This window comes from Rhinolophus sinicus, chromosome 14 (genome assembly GCF_057876585.1).
Source record: "Rhinolophus sinicus isolate RSI-liver-muscle chromosome 14, RSI-T2T, whole genome shotgun sequence".
Lineage (NCBI taxonomy): Eukaryota > Metazoa > Chordata > Mammalia > Chiroptera > Rhinolophidae > Rhinolophus > Rhinolophus sinicus.
The window spans coordinates 178,264,205-178,284,560 of NC_142514.1; the positions used below are offsets into that span (position 1 = coordinate 178,264,205).

Sequence of the window (20,356 nt, forward strand, 5' to 3'; positions counted from 1 at the left end):
AGGGAGGGAAAAAAGATGTGCAAACTTGTGCTGTGCTGGTCCATGGACTGAAGGGGCACCCCAGCTTTTCGGACTTTCTCTCTAGACACTAGCCACCCCTGTCTGTGCTCCTCTGATTAGAGTGATTCTTCTTCCCTCCATAATGAAACTACCCACTTACCTGGTAAACAAGGATAAGGCTGATGAGGACAAGAAGTAGTGTTACATTTCCTCCTTAGTTGTTTCAAATAGGAGTTGGGACTCAAAATATCATTTCTAAGAACAATTCTCTTTTTTCTGTGGATGGTACAGCAAGTGTAATGTGGGGTTGTGGGCATGTTTGTGTGAAGAGGCTCTGGGTTTAAATTCTATTTAATTCAGCCACGCTGAACCTCAGTTTCCTTCTCTATAAAAGTGAGTCTAAGAAGTGCTCACAGGGTCATTCTCCCGTTGTTTAACTGCAGCCTTAGAATAGGCCGTGAGAGGGCAGAGCTTATCCTACAAAAGGAGAGTCCTTACAGCTTTAGTCACTCGATGCAAGTGATTTCCTGTTCTGCATACGTGTAAGGAAAGAGATCAGATTCTGCAAATCAGATCTCATCCATATCTTGCCTACTGCCTTGCTCTTCTTGCAGATATTTGAGAGTGGGAAGGGGAGGAAGAAGGCATTTATTGCCTACACAATCTGACTCCCCTTCCAGTATCTGGCCTGTTGGTTCACAAACATTGCAGAGTAGTGACAAAGCCTGTGGGAGCAAAGAGCAGCCTGGCGTTTGGGAAAAAATAGCTCCGGCGGCACACTGTCAACCTGTGAACCTTGCAGAAGCAGCTCCTTCAGCACGAGGCTCCCAAAGGAAGGGCTGGATTGCGTAAGCGCTAACACCAGGAATTTTTCACTTTGTGTAAGGTCCACCTTAGAAACCTAAGCTCAGCAGTTTCTGGAAGAGACACGCCAAATTGCACTCTGTAAGGTACTGCAGAACTGACCACATCAGGGGGAAATTTCTTCATCTAGAAGTCTGTTCTTCTCATTTGTTCCTGGGGACAACTGTGAAGATTGGTGTAGAGGCAGCTCCCCGGGTGAGGACTCATGCCCTTCTCTCCCCACCTCAAAAGAGATAATCATTGCTTTGCGGCATCCTGTCCACGTAAGTGACACAATTCAAAATGCTCATACTGTGCTCTGCTCAATATCATATACCTAAGGTAAATGAATAAGTTCAACTTAAAAAAACATACGTCTAGCGCCTACTCTGTAAACGGCAACTAGTTAGGTGCTATAAAAGTTTCTTGCAGGTTTCTGATCTGAACTGATAAATGAATGAGGAGAGATTTGGGCACTTTTGGAAGCGGGTGGGTGAAGGGAGCACTGAATGTGTGGAGGCACTGCAAACGTGACCATACTTAATCCTTCTGGTTATGTTATAAGGTTTTTTCTGCCTGGCTGATGAGAAGGTTGTTGTACTTAAAGTCAGAAAGGAAATAAGTAGATGAATATAGACAAGATTTCAAACCAGATTTATCATTTTTTTAAGTCGTATAGTAAGCAAATTTACTTTAAAGATTTCCCCTATACTGCTACGACCACAATCTATTTTTTTATTTGTCTGTGTTCTGTTTAAACTTATGCTCCTCTATGTGCTCTATGGACTGTTTTATGTCCTACATTCTCTCATTTTCTTCTAACACTTTCCCAATGTGTCCATACATACAGGTATAATGTGAGTGTTGTAGAGTTGCTTCACCCCAGTAGATCATATATTACCTTTCCCTATCGCTGGACATTGGGATTTTGCGCAGACCGTGCTTATGTGTGTGTGACTTTATCTAATTCTGTTTAGAGCTTTTTTCCTTTTGAACTGTTTTCTTTCTGTTAATTTTCTACTTCTGGAATGACTGAGTTAAAGATTCTGAAGCTCACTCACGAGGAAGTTGCCTGTGGCCCAATTCGCCATCTCACAGTGACTGTGTCAGAATCTCAGTCTCAGTCATTTTCAGTCTCCCCTAGTCATTTGGCACCATCCTTGGTTGTTAGTTTGTGTGCACCTCCTTTGAGGGTGGTACGGACGCTACACTTTTCAGGGAATATGGTAGCATCACACCCCACGGCTTTGACAGCAAACTCTCCGTGCATGTCATACTCATGTAACCTCCTTGTGAGTTGCCTCTGAATAAAAGATAAGATTAGCTTTCAGAAATTTCCATTTTCACAGTCCTAAGGCCTTCAAATATATGACAAAGTTATCTCTACACTGGTCTGGTCTGGATTTTTCTTCAAGACATAACTTAGCATAAAGTAGCTTAAAATCTTTCTCATGCCCAGCATATATTAAGCACTCAATATACATACGTTGCTTGAATTTGTCAATTAATCATATCTATGCTTTGGACAGTGGAAAAATCAGACAGAAAGGCTACTATAAGCATTTCATGCATTCACTGCTTCACCATCCACTTATTAAAGGCATATTATGAGGCAGGGATAATGATAAGCGTAAGGGACAAGGTAATGAATAAGATCAGCTCTCTTCCCCAGAGGAGTTCACACCTAGGGAAGTACTACTACTGTTAGTAGCAGTTTCAGGGAGAGTGCCAGATCGGACACCCACCAACCTGGGGCTGTCTAGGTGGAAGGAGAGCAAAACGAAACAAACCAAGCTAAGTGGCACCCACCACGGTCCCCAGAGAAAGCTCCAACAGATTCCAGCCCCTGCAGCACATGCCTCCGAAACAGTCACTGTATCTGCTTCGCATATGGCCCTTCGCATATGCTTTTCAAACTGCTGTCTCTGCACTGAAACTCATTGGGACTGAATTTGTGTGTGGGCCCTGTAAGAGTGGACACTCAGTTTCCCACAGCTCCTCGGCTCCCTCAGATGCCTGGCTTGTCCTTAAACCAGAAGTTATACGGGCTCCCCTTCCCAGTGCCAGTCCGGGTCCCTCAGGCTGGGAAGCCTGAGGTGGGTCTTAGACACTTGGGTCATTGGGGGAAGTCTGTGGCCGTAATATCCTTCCTGCCTGTGGCATGTCACACCCAGGGTGTGGGTCCTGAGCATACCGACTCTGCCCCGCCTATCTGTCTTGATGTGGCTTTTCCTTCACAGCCTCCTTAATATTCTCCAGTTATAGCGCATCTGTTCCACTAGTCTTTGGATTGTTTGCAGAGATACTTGCTCTACATAGTGGTAGTTTTGGTGTGTCCTAGAAGAATTGAGCCCAGGATCTTCCTAGTCTGCCATTTTGACCAGGAGGTTGATCTGTCTGGGGAGCTATTTTAGATAAAGGACCTGGGGGCGGGTGGGAAGGCAGAAAATAGCGGAGGAGCAAATAAGTACAGACAGCAATGACTTTCTTCTAACACCTACCTTCAGAAATTTACAACCACCTGAGTCTATCAAGAAATCATTGTTAAAAATTAAAAATCAGCACCATTTGTTGCAAAGACTATCCTGTCTTTATTTAATTGTCTAGACATCTTTGTAGAAATCCAATTGACCACAAATGTCTACTTCTGGACCCTCAATGCCATTTCATTGATTTATTTGTTGATCCTTATACCAAAACCTCTCTATCATGATTACTGCAGCTTTCTAGTAAGCTTTGAAGTCACGTAAATTTTAAAATCAGCTTGTAATGTTTTACAATTAATTTTTGGGTGTTTTATAACTAATTATAAACTATACATCAATTTGGAAAAGATGGTGACATATTAGCAATAATTGGTCCTATGGTCTTTTTTATTTTGCTCTGTGTAACATATTATAGATAGTTTCAATTGCTGTATCTTTAGTTTCACTGATCTTTTTTTCTGTAATGTCTGATGAACTTATAGTAACACCCAATGTATATTTCATTTTAGGTGTATGTTTTTCAGTTCTGTAAGCTCCATCAGGGTCTCTTTTATATCCTCCATTTTTTCTTCATTGTTCATGTTTTCCTCCATCTTGTCAAACATGAGGAGCACTGTTATTATAGCTATTTAATATCCACGTTTGCTATTCCAATATCTCTGCATCTCCCTATTTTTAAAATTTCTTTAGGTAAGGAGAAACCTTATTTACAAGTGTTATTGCATGGAAGTGGGGGAAAGAGACCATTCCAATAGGGGAAGAAACACCAATACAATAAGGAAAACATTTTGACCATAAAGTCTGCAAATGTCCCTTCTGAGTCAATACTTACTGACCTGTGCTTTTCGGCTGGTTAGGGAATCACGTTTTCCCATTTCTTTTCATGCCTAGCATTTTTGTTGTTGTTTTTGTTTTGTTTTGTTTTTGGATGCTGGAAAATGTGAATTATATACTGTTAGTTGATAGCTGTTGCTATACTTATTGAGAGCATTGCATTTTGTTCTGGTGCACATCTAAGTTATTGCAATCAGATGGATCATTTCAAGGTTTTCTTCTAACCAGTGTTAGAATGGATCTTGAGCAGACGTGGCCAAGTTTCACCCTCCTGCTAATCCGGAGCATCTTACTCAATAGACTTATGTTCTGAGAACTTCCACTCCAGCCTGTGGGAAACATAAACTATTCACAGCTTTGTGTGAGATCTATGAAGTTTTCCACCTGCCCCTTTGCAGTGCTTATTCCCCTAAGACAAAGTCTAAGGTAGCTTCCCCTTACACAGGTCAGTAATGTGCCAAAGATTCGAGGAGATCACTTTCTCTGAAGAGCTCCAGATCTCTATCTATCTATTATCTATCTATCTATTATCTATCTATCTATCTATCTATCTATATCTATCTATCTATCTATCTATCTATCTATCTATCTATCTAGCTAGCTAGCTAGCTAGCTCTAGCTCTAGCTCTAGCTCTAGCTCTAGCTCTAGCTCTAGCTCTAGCTCTAGCTCTAGCCCTAGCCCTAGCCCTAGCCCTAGCCCTAGCCCTAGCCCTAGCCCTAGCCCTAGCCCTAGCCCTAGCCCTAGCCCTAGCCCTAGCTGTCTCTCTTTCTACTTTCTCTCTGTGTGAAGCGCTACCCTGTCTTCCACAAACTCCAATCTCTGTATGCTCAGTCAGTGAGACCCGTGTGCTCAGGGTCAGGTTCCATTTCCTTGAGCTGCAGCCTTCATACAATAAGCTGATGCAATCATACGTCTCATATTTTCTGCTTTCCTTTTTTGGGGGTATCATTGTTTTGCACTGCCCCCCGTCCAAGAAAAGGTAAATCGAGATCCTGGTATCCAATCTTGGCCAAAAGCGGAGGTTTCCTCCCTCCTTTTCTAAAATCACAAAGTTACACTCTTCGGGCCTGGAGTGTTGCATCGCAGTCCCAGGGATTTTAATTCAACGTCCTCTCACTTACAAGTAACGTACTCCTCCAATGATCACAATTCCAAAATCAAAAACTGGTACAGCCTCTTTTCTCCCCTTTTTTCATATTGTTGGGGTATTATGGAATGTTTTGGTAATCTCAAGTTGATACAGTAGGTCAAATATGTAAAAAAAAAATGCTATTTTTATACTACCTAGTGCTTTGTACAATATGTATCACAGATCCAAGAGTGAGGCTTAGAGATGGAGTAAGACTCAGAAACAGGGTAAGACTCACTGATAGGACGAGGGTACCATCTGGGACGATGACTTGGCAATTTAAAAAAAAGAAAAAAAGGTTAGTTGTTTATATTTTAGACCATGTCAAAATGCCCTCCATTAGAAAGGCTGCATCAAAATATCATACAATGTACAGCACTTGTACACAACTGGGGAGGAGCAGGAGGAGGGCTAGAGGAGGAGAAGAAAAAGAAATACAAGGAAGAGCAGAGAGAGAGGAGGAAGACTGGTCGTAGTGATAAAATAGCACGCTCAGTGCTTACCATATGAAACCTACTCTTCTAAGTACCTACTTACTCATTTAATGTATTAACTCATTTAACCCGCACAAATTCTGGAAGTTGATTAGTGCTGTTATCCCATCTACCCTGAGGAAACCAAGGCACAGAGAGACTAAGTAACTTTCCCAAGGTTACACAGCTTAATACTGGTAGAGTCAGGAAAATCACCGATAGCAACTAAATTTCAAAAGACATTATATTTTTAAAATGCGCTTGTTACCATAACGTGAAACTGATGTCTGGAATTCACCGATGTGTAAGAAGGTGAACTACGAAATTCCAAAAGGTGCCGCCTGTGCTTTCTGCCATTCTTGTCCTTCCTTGGAGATGGTGAAGACCTAGTGAAGGTGACACCACTAAAGGGACCCTAAGAGGGACCTGTGCATTAGTATAGAACTTGCTCCTTTTGTTTCTGAATCTCTTTCAGCTCTTCTCATTCCTGGTTGTTTCTTGTTTATCTCCCTAGGCTAAGGTATCTGCCATGATGTTCCCATTACAAGGTGCCCAGATGCTTCAGATGTTGGAGACATATTTGAGGAAGAGTCTTCCTGAATCTTTAAAGGTACAGTTGAAAATTGTCAGGGAGGGAAGGAATAGAAATTTCCTGTGAAAGAAGAGGAAAAGAGAATAACATTTGTTGAATACCAATTCTGTGCCAGGCACTGTTGCATATTTTCTGTCATTCAATACCCTACAAGATATTTGCTCTGATGTCCATGTCACGGGATAAGAAGGTGGAGGCTCAGTTAAGTCATGTGCCCTGTATTACACAGATGTGTTGAGTTGCCATGCTTGGTAAGAACATAGGTATGTCTGAGACCTACCACAGTCTTTTGCCCTGTGCTCTGTGATTCAAAAAGTATTCCTCACTCCTTTCCAAGGAACATTCCATAACAGCCCTGGAAATTTGCCCAGTTTTTCTCCAAAGGCAAGACTACATATAATGTTTAATTTGTTCCCCCTAAGAGAGCACTTTGCCAGGTGAAACATTGACCATCATGAGTCTTCTTTGAAATTAATAATAAGTCAATTCCTAGTTTGACTTAAATTTCCCAATTGCTCTGAACTACTGCATATCAGGCTATTTTGTGGTCGGATCCCAGTAGCTCCCTTAACCTAGTAAAATTGATCAGAAATCTCAGGGTTAGAAAGAACATACACGTCAATACCTACATCCAGAAGTGCGCAAGAGCAACTCTACTGATAGGCTCAGGTCCTTACTTGTGCTTTTCTTTAATAACCGAAGGCATAGGGTCTGCACCAGTGTGTGTGTGTGTGTAACAATCATTGTCCCTGAAACTTTTTTGTGGAAATAGATACCTGATTTCTCCTGTTTTATATGATACTTTTATAACATGCACACATGTTAGATCAGATAAATGTATTCACCTCCCTCAATGCCTAGTAGATTTGTTATTCACTTCTTTCAGTATAGGAGAAAATACTATTTTATTTACATTATTTTATTTATAGATCCTTTGGCTTCATATCACTTTTTGGAAAGAGACTAATGTAATAACTTGTCTGTTCTTTAATTACTACCAAAAATAAATGGCTCCAAATCAACTAATCTAAAATTAAAGTCACTACATTGGTGAGGTGGAAGGTGGCAGGAGGGAGGGATACTGATATAGTCCTTGGACTTCATCTGTCCCTGGGGAAGCCATTAAAGTGTCTACCATCTTTTGGACCTTTGGTCATTGGCATGTTTCCTTGCTGGTAACTGTGGATTTGTGTTCGCAATTGTCATAAGGCCCATGCTGCCATATTCCCAAGCACCAAACCACATGGACACTTCATGTTCACAGGCTTGACATAATTCATTCTCTCCCCACTGCTCCTTCTCTCTCAATAGCCTGTACAACGTGGTGGGGTTAGGGATCCAAGGTGGCCGCCAGGCAGGGGACCCCACACCCTATTCTCTTGAGCACTGTGTTGTAGCCTCAGCTTGTTGGTGGGAGTTCATTTGACCTTTCCAGAAGGTAATATGGACATATGTGTTAAAGAATTTTAAACATAGTCTTTGAACCAACAATTAGTTTTCTGTATATTCTAAAAAAATATCAAATGCCCATGCAAAGATTTCTGTGCAAGCATATTTTATAGAGAATTATTTGTTAAAGTGAAAAGTTGGAAACAGCTGAAATAACCGTCAATAACCAAATGAATAAATGAAATGGTGATACATTCATATAATGGAATCCTGTGCAGCCATTAGAAAACAACTGAAAAGTATGTGTTTATGAACATAAAAATATGCCCACAGTAAATTTAGTGGGGAAAAAAACATGTATCAGATCATCTTATTTTTGTTCAATTATGTATCTCTGTGTGTATGAATAGGAAAAAGTCTGGGAAAAGATGAAATGCTAAAATAAAGAGTGATGTTCTTACAATCATGAATTTTATTTGTCCAAATATTTTCCTATATGCATGCATGATTCATAATGGAGGGGAAGAAAAAGGTCTTCTCATTTGACCTGTAGTACAAGGAGATTGTTTGACCTAGGTGCCCTATTTGGTTCTTTGCATTAAATTTCATGAACTCACAGAAAGAATTTATTGTCCTGATCAAACAGGACACTTTTTCATCCTTTCCTAATATACTTACCCTCCCACTTTCTTGGGATGCTGTAGGTTTATGGGACCGTCTTCCACATGAACCAAGGAAACCCATTCAAGCTAAAGGTCCTGGTGGACAAGTGGCCTGATTATAATACAGTAGTTGTCCGCCCTCAGGAGCAGGTAAGGAGCCTGATGTGGAATGAATACACTTCTGCTTTCTTATTTGCTACGTGCCTACCAATTGCCTAGCAAGGTGGTAGACCCAGGAGATATAGAAATGATTTGCAGTGATGTTAAACAAGTCCGTGCCCTGAAGGAGCTTATAACCTTGAGGAAAAGAGAGAGAAGCAAATAAATTATAACTCATGGTGAAGTATGCAAGATCAGAAGATGCACAAGGTACAGTGATAGTACAGGCGAAAGCTGTTTAAACTATGGAGGCTGAAGATGGCGGTTACAGGATAAGGTTAGGGGCACTTCTCAGTGGAAGTTTCACCTGACTTGCATTTTGTAGATAACTAATTTGTTAGGCTGACAAAGAATAGAGGACATAGTACGGGCAAAGGTAGGAGGGTGTGAAGCAGGACAGTGAGGTAGGGTGATTGTATAAAGCAAATTTATAGAGCTAGAATTTCCATATACATTTTAGGGGAACCTTTAAAAATTAGTGAAACAAAATTTCAAAACCAAAAATTTTTAAGCTCATTTAAAAACATCTAGTGAAATTATAAATTTATATAATACAAGTATTGTACCTTTCCTATAAATAAATAGTATTTAAAATCACTAAATTAGATAATATATAAAATGGAGAAATTTATATTAATAATAAAAACTGAAGTGACATAAAATCATTTGATATGTTATCTTAAATGTGATCTTAAGGAAGAAAATGTGTTAGTATTGTCATTGCTGATTTGTGACTGTGTTTTGCGCAACTTTTACCAACTATTTTTAAAAAGCTTTCTAATTCTGCCCTGGTTTCAGTAATATTTTTCTGTGCCTCCTTCCTCCTAATAATCTCATCTTTTTTTAATAATGGGGCTCCTTCTAAATAAATGGTTTCTTGGTTTTTCGGGAACTATAATTTGTTTAACCATAGGATTGTTTTAAGCAAACATTTCTAAGTGGGTTTCGTCTTCTTTGAGTTCGTTAAGTATAGATGGAAATTTTAATCCAGAGTAACCAAATTTAATACTGTCATATTCATAGTTTTTGTGTTCTGTAACTATTTGAACTGTAGTAAATATTATTCTTGCAACAGAAGCTCTTCCTTGTCGATTGATTTTTCTCTTCTTCCTGTTGAGGATCATGGAATTCTAGAACAATGCTCTCTAAATACTAGTGTCGCTGCTTGATTTGAAATTTTAAAGCAATATATGGGCAGAGAATAGTATTGTTCTGTAATTTTCCATTATAAATTGAATACTTGAAACTCTTCACCTCATGATTAAATGATTCAGAAATAATCATAATGCACCATTAAATACCAATATTTTAGTACTTAAAATTTTCACAGAAAAATGGAATTTAGAAAAAGTATTATAATCATGAAATACATGGAAGTTTCCTTCCCTATTCTCCTTTCTCTAATGATGACAGGAGATGATAGATGATTTTGATCACTACACCAATACCTATCAAATCTACTCCAAGGACCCTGAGAACTCTCAGCACTTCCTTAGCTCACCAGAGGTCATCAACTGGAAACAGCACTTGCAGATCCAAAGTAAGTAAGAGGAATGGGATTTGTGTTGACTCACTTCTCTGTCCTCAACAGTTTACCCTGTGGCTCGTATCTCCTTTCTCCAAGCTCCAGACCCTCAGCCTGCTGTCATTTTTGGACTCTGCTTCTACTATACCTGTAAAGAGGGAAAAACACCCTCAAACTTGCAAAGACTGGCTTCATATATGGAACCATAACATAATTATTAGATAGCCAAGAATTTATGGCGTATTTTGCAAACATACCCAGAATCCCTTAGGTTGATTGAGTGCCAGAGCTGAGTTTCCCTAGGGGCTTCTGCTCCTAGAATAAGAATGACAACTGGTACCTTCAAATACCTCCCAGGTCCTGAAGGACAAGTGGCATGGTTACAAGCATACCCTCCGGAGTCAGACTCCCGAGGATGGCATCTGTCACTTGCTATATAATCTGAGCCACGTGACTTATTCTTGCTAAGATTGCGGCTTTCATATATAAAACTGAGGATAATAATGGTACCTAAAACACAGGGGTGTTGAAAGGATTATATAAAATCTTGAATAAGAATTGCTTAGCACAATACCTGGATGTGTCTGTTAACTTTTGCTGCATAGCAAACCTCGTAATTCTGTGAAACAATCTGGACTGGGCTTTGCAAGGCATTTCTTTTGCTGGTCTCATTTGGGTTTCCTCATGCAGTTGCAATCCATTAATGGGTGGACTATTGGCTGGATGTTCTAGCATGGCCTAAGTCATGTGTCTTTTTTTATTATTAAATTTTATTGTGGTGACAATTGTTAATAAAGTTACATAGATTTCAGGTGTTCAAATTTGTAGTAAATCATCTATATATCACATTGTGTGTTCACCACCCAGAGTCAGTTCTCCTTCCATCACCATATGTTTGATCCCTTTTACCCTCATCTACCACCTCCCCCCTCCTTTATCCTCTGGTAACCACTAAACTATCAGTCACATGTCTTAATGATGGTTCTAGCTGTCAGTGCTGGTTGCTCTGGTGACAACCCGATAGGAGCACAAGTCATCAGCAGGCTAGTCTAGGCCTATTTATATGCTGTTGGTCTCAAGGTAATTAAGAACACAAAGAGAGGCAAAGCCTCAATGTGGAAGCACTCCTAAACCTCTCCCTACATCAAATTTACCCTTCCTCATTGGAAAGAAGTCATACGGCGAAGGTCAGATGCAATGCAGGAGGGAACTATTCCCGGGAATGGATAGAGGAAATGTGGACAAATTGTGGGCCATTCCTGCAACAATCTACCATACTAGAAACATAGTAAATGTGCAGTAGATGTACACTACTATTTTTTAAAATAACTCATCTCCTATGATTATCAAAACTGCATGAATATGTAGCCCAGAAATCTTGGTTCCAGTTTGATATTGCCACAAATGGCATAACCATGACTGCATGAATTTCTGAGCACTTCTTCACTTAAGTAAAATGAGGAAGTTACAAAAATCCTGATTCCGTGGCCTCCATCACATAGTGGCAGCACCAAGCCAGAACCAAGGTTTTCTGACCCTAATTCCTAGCACTTGCTCTTCCACTGGACAGCTTCTCCATAGAACGAACTGAAATCATCGCATCTCTCTTTATAATCCCCTCTAGGTTCACAGTCCGGCCTGAATGAGGCAATACAAAATCTAGCAGTCATGAAATCCTTCAAAGTTGAGCAAACACAGCGCTTTCTCTATATGACAACTGAGACTATAAAGAAACTGGTTCCTTCTCTGTTGGATGTGAAGAATTTACCCCCCAACAGTGGCAAACCGAAAGCCATGTAAGTTTGATAAAAGTCCCTCCCACTATTCCCACCTCTGAGTCCTGAAGCGCCTCCCAACTTCTCCTCCTGTTTTTACTCTGTCCATCCCATAATCAATATTATTCAAAGCAACCAGAACAATCATGTTTAGAAATGTAATTTAGAGCATGTTCATCTCCTGCTTAAAAAGCTCCCACCACCTCCTCTGTCATCTGGAATACACCAGGCCTCTGTCAACTTGGCCGACTTCTCTTTTGCTCCTTGCTTTCTGCCTCCAGCAACACTGGCCTTATTTCTGTCCCTGTGTCATCACAAGCTCACCCTACTCCAGGACTTGCATTTGCTATCCCCGCTGCCTAGTCAGTCTCTCAAGACAACAGAGATAAGAACAAATATAATAAATAATCATGGACTTTGCTTTTTCTCTTGGAACCTCCATAGCAACCAAGAGATGTTTAAACTCTCATCCCTGGATGTCACCCATGCTGCCCTGGTGAATAAATTATGGCATTTTGGTGGCAATGAGAGGAGCCAGAGATTCATCGAGCGCTGTATCAGGAGCTTCCCCAGCGTCGCTCTGCTGGGGCCTGAGGGGACCCCCGTGTCCTGGAGCCTGATGGACCAGACAGGAGAGATGCGGATGGGAGGCACCATGCCTGAGTACAGAGCCCAGGGTCTCGTCACCTATGTTGTCTATACCCAGTCCCAGGCTATGGAGAAACTCGGCTTCCCCACGTATTCTCATGTCGACAAGAATAACAAAATTATGCAGAAGACATGTTATAATCTGCATCATCTCCCCATGCCCTGTGACTGGAACCAGTGGCACTGTGTGCCTCTGTGATGTCCTACACACAAGACAGTGTCGAATGGGCCTGGGCACGTGGCTGGAGTAGTGGATGAGTGGATGGACCAAAAGAATAAATGGTAATTGCAATCATCAGTAAGAGACTGGTCTCTGGGGAAGCGGTATGCATGGTCAGCAGGACCACCATGGTCCCTGAATTCAAATCACTCACAGGCTTCCCTTAGATTTGTCCATGTAAAGCTGTCCCAGGTACCCTGCATGGTCCCACATACTTTAGGTCCCCACACTTCTGGAGATCTCGGTGACACTTCTTCATCAGCTATGTGTGGCTCCAAATGGCTTCTCCTGAAACTCCTAGTGCATGGGATTGGTGGAGACTTGCCCAATTTTCCAAGAAGGGGTAATGTTTTCTGGGAATTATGACTTATTCCTTTCTCTTTCTATAGCCTTTCTCTTAATGTTCATCAAGTGAACTCTGCTCGGTAGGTCTGTAGAGATTATTCTGTCCTCTGATTGCTGCTTTATGAGTACATTAAATATATTTTACACAAAACATAGGACGTATTTAGGTTAAACATTACATACATGGTATGGCAGGGAGAGTTACTAAGAAAAGGACTAACTTATATTAGCCTGTCCTCTCCTCACTCCCACACCAGGGAAAATGATTCATTATTGTTTCTAAAAATGGAGGTTTCTAAAACACCCCAAACCACCAGAGATTCTGTGTTTGATTATAGAAATTGAAGTTAAGTGGTTCATGATGATAAGAATATGGGGTGAGTTTATGGAGAGTGGGAGGACCCAGACCAAGGAGGTAGATATTTATTGAGAAGAGATAGAAGTTGAGGGGGAGAACAGTACAGAATCGGGACCTATTGTTTCATTTGACCTTGGCACATTGTTTCATGTGCCTGAATTCTATGCAGTTAAGACAACAGTGTCATGGGTGAGTATGGTTGGTAATGCAGAGGGATATTTTTTCTGGTTGGTACCCGTTAGTTGGGAGAGTTAGCTGTCCTAACACTTCAAGAGAAGTAACATTAAATCCCAACATTGTGCAGCAAAGACAGCACTCAACTGGGAATCACCTGGATCAAGATTAATGTCAATTGTGTTCATTTTGTCTAACTCACTGAGAAAAAAGAGAAAAGACAAACGAAATCAAAAATGAAAGAGGACAAGGTACAATGAACACCACAGAAATACAAAGGGTCATACAAGAATACTGTGAAGGATGATGTGCCACCAATAAACTAGAAGTGAACAAGTTCTTAGAAACAGATAACCTTCCTAGACTGAATCATGAAAAACTGGAAAATCTCAATTAAATGATCAACAGTAAGGAAATTGAAATAATCATCAAAAGCCTGCCCAAAAGTAAAAGTCCAGGACCAGACAGATTTACTAACTAATTCCACCAAACATTCAGTGAAGATTTAATATCTGTCATTCTCAAACTCTTCCAAACACTTGAAGAAGAGGCAATACTTCTTACCACATTTTATGATGCCAACATTACCCTGTTACCAAAACCTGGTAAGAATTAACACTAGAAAAGAAAACAATAGACCAATATCTCGGATGAATACAGAGGCAAACTTCCTAAACAAAACACTACAAATCAAATCAAATACATTAAAAAGGTTATACATCATGATCAGGTGGGGTTCATTCCAGGAGCACAGGATGGTTCAACATATGCAAATTGGTCAATATGGTACACCACATAAATAAAATACTGGATAAAAAATTTAAGATATCAATAGATGTAGAAAAAGCATTTGACAAGATACAACCTCCATTTATGATTAAAACACTTAAGATCAGAGGGTAACAGGGGACAGGGGTGGTAGATGAGGGTAAAGGGGATCAAATATATGGTGATGGAAGGAGAACTGACTCTGGGTGGTGAACACACAATGTGATTTATAGAGGATGTAATACAGAATTGTACACCTGAAATCTATGTAATTTTACTAACAATTGTCGTCCCAATAAACTTAAAAAAAAACACACTTAAGAAAATGGGTACATAAGGAAAGTACCTCAACATACTAAAGACCATATATCGTGTTTCCCCGAAAGTGGTGGGTGTTCCTTTTTGGCCTCACCATGTCCTGCGTTCTTATGTGGGGGAGCAGGAGCTGAGACCCCGCAGGCCACCCCGCATGACAGTGGCTTTGTTCCCCTCCCAGTAATGGCAACTGCCAGACCTTAGCTGTCTCACTTCTGTATCTCCACCCCTGTCACTGGGACTGGCAGCCGCGTATGCTTGCTGCTCAGGAAGGAACTTCTACTTCTCTGGTTCTAGAAGCTACCTCTCATTCTCAGGGTTGCAAACAGTGTGCTCTGTAACCTGACACTCACTCCTCCAGCTTCTTCCTGGTCCCCCTGCTAGCTCTCAGAGTGTAAGGGCATGCAGCCAGATTCCATGGCTTTGTTTTCTGCCTGGCAATGGTGGCTGCTAGGCCACAGCTGCCACACCTCTGTGTTCCATCTCTGCCTGGGTCACTGGGTTAAGCCACAGTGTGCGATGACCACGCAGGCCAGATGTTTATTCTACCTTTCTGATCTTTAGGGCTGCAGAGAGTGCATGCTGCAACCTGATTCCTCCCCTCTCCTAAGACCCTTAGTGAGAGCACCTGTCTCTGCCCTTCTCCCTCTCCTCCTCCCCTGTTCACCCCCTTGGTCTACCTTCAGTTGTTTCAACGCGCAGATCTCACACATGTTTATGTGTTGAGCAGGGACGCCTTTGTTGAATTATAACAGTTCAACTTGTTGTAACTTCAGTGGGAGAGACCAGGGCTATCTCTTATCCCCCCATGCTTCTGACCACATAATCATTTTTAATGACTGCATAATATTATATGGAAGAATTCTAATTTAATTTCTCTATCTTCTGTTGCTGGACATGTCACTTTTTTTTTTCTAAATTTTTGGTTGAATGAGCTTCTGCCTATTTAATAAGTAGAGACAGAACATGGTGTTGTGAGCACGGGTTTGGTGAACAAAGTCCAAGAGCATCACACACGGGGCAATCTGTTTAACCTTTTCCACAAACATTTGTTCACTGAAGAGATGAAGAAAGAGAGACCCTCCAGACTGGAAGGGGCCCTGTGGTTGTGGGGAGAGGGGAAGCAGCAGTGCGTGCCAGACAGGACCTCAGGACTAAGTGCAGTAGAAACATGGTGCCTTAGCAGGTAGCACAGAAGATGCCGAAGACCAAGGGCCAATGGAATGATGAACATTTCAATGACCAAGGACCACACCTCAGCCTGTGCTTTTGCACCCTTTTCATGACGTGTTTATGTCAGACTCAGGAGGAAGAGGGGGAGGCAAACTTTGAGTTACTGAGCTTTTATAAAATTATTAAATTTCTGCCATCGGCAAAGGTTCAATATAGAAATTAAGTGCAATTTTAGGAAAACTAAAGAGGTTACAAATTTTGAACATTGGTGTTTGGGACCAGTGACATTCATATGCACTAGATTAAAAATAGGTGAGATCACTTCTCTTTTCTATGCACATGCTAGCATCACTAAGTCAGAACATAGTGATCCAGGCGGCCACTACACATGGAATGAATTGGAGTTGACGTTAACCGATTTTGTATCCACTATTTGGAGAAATTGATAGGCAGTTTTTCAGGTCATGACACAAATATTTCTCTCACATGAGACGTTAGTGAGTATTGAACGGGAATGGGTTTTAAGCTACATCTTTGTAACAAGAACCATTCATAGAAATATTCTGGATTTCTACTTACGGGAAAAACTATGTCATCAAAGAGTCAATTGAGTGGAGAGAAGAAGCAATTATTCATTAAAGTTGAGGATCTGCTATTGAGCCTTACTTGGCCTCACAATAGAGTTGGGCTAAGAGTAGTGTCAAGAGTTGTCTCACAAAAGTTGAGATCAATTTAACACAAGGAGGAAAGAATAATTCAAATCCCAGAAATCTGCCCTATAGAGGCAGAAAAACAAATTTAACCTAGAAAACTTTAAAGCAGCCACTCAAGATGAAACCATCCTAGTGCACAGAGCACCTAACTGATTTACTACCTCCCCCTCCGAAAAAAATAAAAGGTAGTTAGCTGTGGGATGCATTCATTCATTGAATAGGATTGCCAGCTGAAGGCCGTTAAGAGTTAACATAGACAAATATTAGGCGATGCCTACCAAAACAGATGACTTTAGTTTTAGCACAGTTGATCTGGAGTCATTCTTTCTGGTAGTAATTAAAGGTAGAACAGGCAAGCGTTTAATCCATATCTAGTAAAGGAAAGTCTAATTAATTCCTTTCCTGAAAATGCACAGTCATCCTGGTTAAAGGTGGTAGATCCCTTTGGAGAAGACGGGGAGGAAGACTGACAGTATACATGTTTGACAGTGGAATGATTCTCCCTCAAGGGTACTTATTCTTCCTTCCATTCAAGGAGTTCCAGATCTGTAAATTGGCTCAAGTCTGGGAATTAATTGAGAGGCAGTGATTCTCTGTTTTTATGATTCAAGTAAGATGTTTGAGTTCATGTAAAGCACTTGGTGTACTTCCTGATACTTAGTAAGTGTTCAAGACATGTTGGCTCTTAATTTTATCATATCATTTTATTTAATCTTCCCCACAACTCTGTGAGGGAATGATAACCCTGTAAAAGTTGGAGCAAGAACACTGAGACTCACAGATATTTAACTTTTGCAATGTTACCCAGAAAACTGAATTTGTGGAATCAAAGCAGTGTGACTCCAAACCCTGCCTCCTGGGTAGTTGTCCTACCCTACCGCAGTTAGAAGGATCGGTGTATTAGTTTATACTAACTGCCTGTGGCTTAGTCTACAAAAGACCCTACACAAGGTGTCAGAGCACAAAAGGTAGGATATCATGTTATTTCTTCCAGATTTCCCATCAGCATGAACAGTATAATAACTATACTGAATCATACAGTGTGCTCATGCTTCCCTATGGAGTCCAGATGCATGATTCATCAGCAAAAGAAAATGGCATTTATTTTAGAGGCAAGCCTTGTAAACTAACAGGGTTTATACCTAAGGGTTTTGTTGTCTCTGTTTTTGGTGCTGTTATAAATGGTACTGATTTTTAGTTTTGAATACCAATTGTTCATTGCTAGTTTATAAAAATACAATCAATTTTTGTATTTATGGTATATTGACCTTGAATCCTATGACCTCGCTAAACTTAGTATTATATCTAGGAGCGTTTTGTTTTTTGTAGATTTCTTACGATTTTTTACATCAGACAATCATGCCCTCAGCGAATGAACTCTGTTTTATTTCTTTCTTTCCAGTATGTATTCCTTTTTTTATTTTTTCTTATTGCACTGGCTAGGATACCCATATCGTGTTGAATAGAAATCATAAGGATGAATAATCCTTGCCTTGTTACTGACCTCAGAGGGAACCTTCAGTCTATCACTATTCAGTATTATGTTAGATGTATGTTATTCGTGTATGCTTCTCATCAGGTTGAATAAATTTCTTTCTATTCCTAGTTTGCTGAGAGTTTTATTTTCATTAGGAATATTGCATGTTGTCAAATACTTTTCTACATCTATTAAGAGAAGATCATATGGCTTTTCTGTCTGCTGATATGATGAATTACATTGATTGATTTTTGAATATTGAACCTGCCTTGCTTTATCAAGATAAATTCCCCTTGGCTATGACGTATTATCCTTGCAATATATTGATGGATTTGACTTGATATTTTGTTGAGGAGTTTTTCATCTATGTTCATAAGGGATATTGTTCTGTAGTTTTCTTATAATATCCATTTCTGGTTTTGGTATCAGTAATTCTGTACCCATAAAATGAGTTGGGAAGTGTTCCCTCCTCTGTTCTCTTCTGCAAGAATTGGTATTATTTCTTCCTTGTATGTGTAGTAGAAATTCTCACTAAAAGCATCTGGGCGTGGAGTTTTCTTTGTTGGAAAGTTTTAAATTATGAAATCACTTTCCCCAATATATATGAAACAATTTAGGTTGTATATTTCTTCTTCAGTGGCCTTTGGTAATTTGTGCTTTTCACAGACCATAATTTGTGGAAATTACGGGCATAGTGTTGATAATAGTATGTCCTTATTATCCTTATAATGTCTATTGGGTTTGTAGTGATGTCCCCTATTTCATTCCTGATGTTGGTAATTTGTATCTTCTCTCTTTATTTCTTGATCAGTTTGGTTAGTGATCTTTTCAAAGAACCAGATTTTGGATTCATTGATTTTCTCAATTGTTTTTCTCCTCTTAAGTTCATTGAGTTTAGCTGTTATCTTTTACATTTTCCTTAATTCTGTTTGCTTTGGGGTTAACTTAAACTGGTGTTTTTAAGGTGAAAACTTAAAGCATTGATTTGAGACCACTATTCTTTATTAGTGTAAGTATTTAATACTATATATTTCCCACTTATAGTTATATCCCAAAGCTTTAGTTATATCCCAATTTGATATGTTGTTTTCCATTTTCATTCACTTAAAATATTTTCTAATTTTTCCTCTGACTTTAAAGCATGGTTTATTTAGAAGTATGTTGTATAATTTCTAAATATCTAAATATTTTCAGATACTTCTCAGATTTAAAAAGTTTTAAGTTTAATTTCATATTATTCAAGGACATACTTGATATGATTTCAATTCTTTTAAAGTTCTTTAAAATATGGTCTATTTTGGTAAATGTTTAATGTGCATTTGAAAAAAGATGTAATCTGCTGTTATTGAGGAAAGTATTCTATAAATGTCAATTAGTTCAAACTGGCTCATAGTATTGTTCAGTTCTTCTATGTACTTAGAGGTTTTATGTCTATTCTATAAATTACTTATAAAAGAGTGTTGAAGTCTTTAATTATACTTGTGGATTTACCTATTTCTTCTTTCAGTTTTATCAATTTTTGCTTCATGTACTTTGAGCCTCTGTTGTTAGGTATATACATTTCAGCATTTTTTATGTCTTCTTGGTGAACTGATACCTTGATCATAATGCAATGGCACTCTTTATCCCTGGTAATATTCTAGTCCCTTTGCAACATATATTATTAAAGAAAAAAAAGAACTCTCTATGGTACAAGATCATTGATCCGTTTCTAAAACTAAATTTCTGTCTCACCACAAATTAAACATTATCCTTTCAGGTTTAACAAAACATACAATGACCTGTTGTTAATTTCAAAGAAGAGTCATAATGGTTAACCTTTCATCAGTCACTTGATTGTTTAGAAAAAATAAATTAAGCATTAATATGTTAGTTTCAGTCAACTTTGCAATTCTTGGAATAACTCCCGGTGTTATCTAACATAATTCTTGGTAGGGAACAAGGGGATGGTTTTGGGTCATCACACAGCAAAGGTCACAGTAGGTTCAAATCATAGCATTGCCACTCACTACTGGTGTGACTTTGGTCAAGTCATATGACTAGCCTCCCTTTCTTCTTTGGTTACATGGATATAATATACCTGACGTGCAGCAAGGTGATGTGACCCAAACGAGTTGCAAAATGAGTGAATGCCTGACAGAACAGGTGCTCAGTGAACACTTATTCTCTTTCCCACCTCTTTCATAGGCAGTTGCTAGTCCTTTATTCCCTAAGATGCTCCACTTTCACCTTCAAGGACTCAAGGAAGCTCCTCCTCAAGGATTTCTCTAGAGTCTGCAGCACTGTGGGCCTTGTAA

At 39.7% G+C, this 20,356-nt stretch overlaps 1 protein-coding gene across 3 annotated transcripts; it reads left to right on the forward strand.

Annotated features, from left to right (window-relative positions):
* The first annotated feature begins 737 nt into the window (after nt 1-737).
* GLYAT (glycine-N-acyltransferase) lies at nt 738-12,814 on the forward strand. Of its 3 annotated transcripts, none has more exons than XM_074336423.2 (6): nt 738-1,185; nt 6,281-6,376; nt 8,452-8,559; nt 9,982-10,108; nt 11,718-11,889; nt 12,313-12,814. In XM_074336423.2, exons 1-6 carry the CDS (start codon nt 1,147-1,149, stop codon nt 12,713-12,715), a joined length of 945 nt encoding a protein of 314 aa, XP_074192524.2. In that variant the 5' UTR covers nt 738-1,146; the 3' UTR covers nt 12,716-12,814. The 3 variants fall into 3 exon arrangements, with proteins under 3 accessions (XP_074192524.2, XP_019575401.3, XP_019575400.3); XM_019719842.3 differs by having other exon boundaries at nt 738-1,059; XM_019719841.3 differs by having other exon boundaries at nt 743-1,127.
* Nucleotides 12,815-20,356: the final 7,542 nt, after the last annotated feature.

Coding starts and splice junctions, on each gene's coding strand:
- GLYAT (XM_074336423.2), top strand. CDS start 1,147: ATGCTCATACTGTGCTCTGCTCAATATCATATACCTAAG. Junction 8,560..9,981: donor TTGTCCGCCCTCAGGAGCAG/GTAAGGAGCCTG, acceptor TAATGATGACAG/GAGATGATAGATGATTTTGA. Junction 10,109..11,717: donor ACAGCACTTGCAGATCCAAA/GTAAGTAAGAGG, acceptor AATCCCCTCTAG/GTTCACAGTCCGGCCTGAAT.